The 2,561-nt window shown below is 34.6% G+C and overlaps 1 protein-coding gene across 1 annotated transcript; it reads right to left on the reverse strand.

Moving 5' to 3' along the window:
• Positions 1–872: 872 nt before the first annotated feature.
• Positions 873–2,162, reverse strand: LOC141598390 (peroxidase 4-like). The gene is made up of 4 exons (XM_074418145.1): positions 1,940–2,162; positions 1,626–1,817; positions 1,366–1,537; positions 873–1,264 (listed from the first exon to the last, which is right to left on the reverse strand). Exons 1-4 carry the CDS (start codon positions 2,153–2,155, stop codon positions 873–875), a joined length of 972 nt encoding a protein of 323 aa, XP_074274246.1. The 5' UTR covers positions 2,156–2,162.
• Positions 2,163–2,561: the final 399 nt, after the last annotated feature.

Here is a 2,561-nt window from a genome sequence, read left to right on the forward strand (position 1 = left end):
GGATCTAAGAGGCTTAAGGATATATTGTATCTATATTAGTCTTTATCATACTTAAGATACTAAGATCAAAAGAGAAAGGGCATGTACATGTTGTACGTCACACATGCAATATTAAATGAATTAAAATACAAATGCATTGTCATTTTTTGTTTTATTTTATGAATTAAAGCTCTCAAAACTTCTATCTAAGGGAAAAATATGTTATCTTAGTAATAATTACTATCTAAGTAATAATTGTTGTTAATCAAATATGTTAGAATTAAAATTGATTTGCAGTCTCATTTACACAATAAAGGCTAAAACATCCTTGCGCATTTTTCATTTAAATAATTGTTTTAGAATACGTGTAACGCACGGGCATCACACTAGTTAAGTAGTATTGTTGAGCAAGTGAAAATAAATTTATTTTGATGGATAAACGACATTTAGTCTGTCGATTGTCGGTAGAGAATTAATCATCAATTTTTGTTTAAAGAACCAAAATGTCAAAGGACAACTCGAAAAAATTCCCATGATTAGTAACACTCCTACGACGACAGGCGATCTCCTAAACCTATTTGTTTGAGAAAAAAAAGTCGCGGAAAGAAGACACATGACGTAAGAGGGCTATATATAAAAACAATTAAAAAGATATTCTCATTTAATTAACCTTAGTACTCGATATAGGCTGAAAACATCTTAAATCATACATGGTCCTCATGGAGAATTGAAGAAGATGAGACAAAAGAACACCATAATGAAAGACAAATTCTTACGTACGTAAGACAATTTTGTGTGTGTAAACGTGTCTTAAAAAGACAGTTTATAAGAAACTTATATAACTATTGATATGACTTATAGGATGGAAAATATTGTGTTTATTAGGTGAGCAGTTAATTAATCCTCCTGCAGTTGGTTCTAATCTGGCCTTGTGACCCAGTAAGTGGCTTGATATTACCCATCTTAATCATCCCGTTTATAAAGTCGGAGTTGAAGGCACCCGAATTAGCGCTATAGGTTTGGACCAATAAATCTGTGGATCCTCCATTGTACAACTCTTGGTCGGAATGAAGAATAGATTTTTTGGTAAGAAGGCTCTTGAAATAGATGTTGTCAAATGTGGTTGGAGTTTGTGGGTCTAAAGGCGCCAAGTTATTGTCACCATTTCCTGAATTTTTAGGGCATGTTGCTTGGTTTGCTCTTGCGAATGAGGCATCGATGTTGCTGTCTTTGTATATGTGTGCCCTATAGTTTGCGCATCTTGCTTGTCCAATTGTGTGAGCACCTAAATGTTGTACAAGTGAAAGAAACAAGATGATTATCTCAACTTCAAAATAAACTTGAAGGTTTTTCGAGAGAGATAAAATAGGGAGTATTATTACATACCGTATAAGGCGACCAAGTCCCTAGCTGAAAGACCTTTGCTCTGGAAATTAGAGATGAGAGAGCTGAGGCTGGAAGTAGCAGGGGGAATACCATTGCTAGAGTTGGCTGCTGCGAAGCTTGCTGTCAAAGCATCCCTTCTACCAAGCTTCACTTCCCACTCTGGTCCCCGTAGCTACATACATACAGACATACAATTGTATGTCATTGTTATACCCAAATAGGATAATATAATAAACGATGTAGTTAATTAGGAAACATACAATATTAACTGAATCTTTTGCAGCAATGGCCAAAATATCAGCACAGGATACGACACCAGGGCAGACTTGCTCAACTGCTGATTTTATTTGATCGATCACTTCAAACCCTCTTGCAGAGTTTAGGTTTGGAGCTGCGGTTTTTTCACCTTTTAAGTATGGTGTATCATCAAGCAAGTTTGACGCATCACATCCCTGTACATCACAAAACCATCATATATATATATACACATCCGTATCTGTATTCTTCTACTACGGATAATAATATACGCTAATTAATTAAATCGCTTAAAAGATTGAGAAAGAATATATATTACATTGATGAAACAATCATGGAAATGTAAGCGGAGAAGAGAAGCACCCATACGAGCCTCTTTACTAATAGCAGCTTCAACAACTGCTCGAACCGTTGGAAATAGTTGTGGGCATGTTTTGCAGTAAAAATCGGTCGAAAGTTGAGCATCAGAGTTTCCAACCAAAAATAAAACAACAAGAGCAACTAGAATTGACATTGAAGAGAAACAAGAAGCCATTTCTAAAGTGTAGTACGTAAGTATAATAAGAAATGATGTTATTTTGTGAAGAAGTTGTTAGTTTGTCAAGGTTATTTATAGTGTAGTCATGTTTACTATAATGGACGACCAAGTGACTCAAGGCTATGCATGATGTGTCTAAAGTTTACCTAATGCTACCACTACCAAAATATGGCATCGAATTTCTACGTTTTTACACATGAATATGATTAAGATATACTTATATAGTAATTAGGAATATTGACTAAGTATCACGGTTGCCAAAAACAAGAGATTTAACTACTCCCATGTATCTTTTCGGTTTACTTTGGTTCAACGTGGAGAAAATAGTGCATTTCTAAACATCTTTAATATGTCGCTTTTGACTAGTTTACTACTTTAGTTACTTAATCATTATTTAATGAAG

Source organism: Silene latifolia, chromosome 9 (assembly GCF_048544455.1).
Source record: "Silene latifolia isolate original U9 population chromosome 9, ASM4854445v1, whole genome shotgun sequence".
In the NCBI taxonomy this organism is placed as follows: Eukaryota; Viridiplantae; Streptophyta; class Magnoliopsida; order Caryophyllales; family Caryophyllaceae; genus Silene; species Silene latifolia.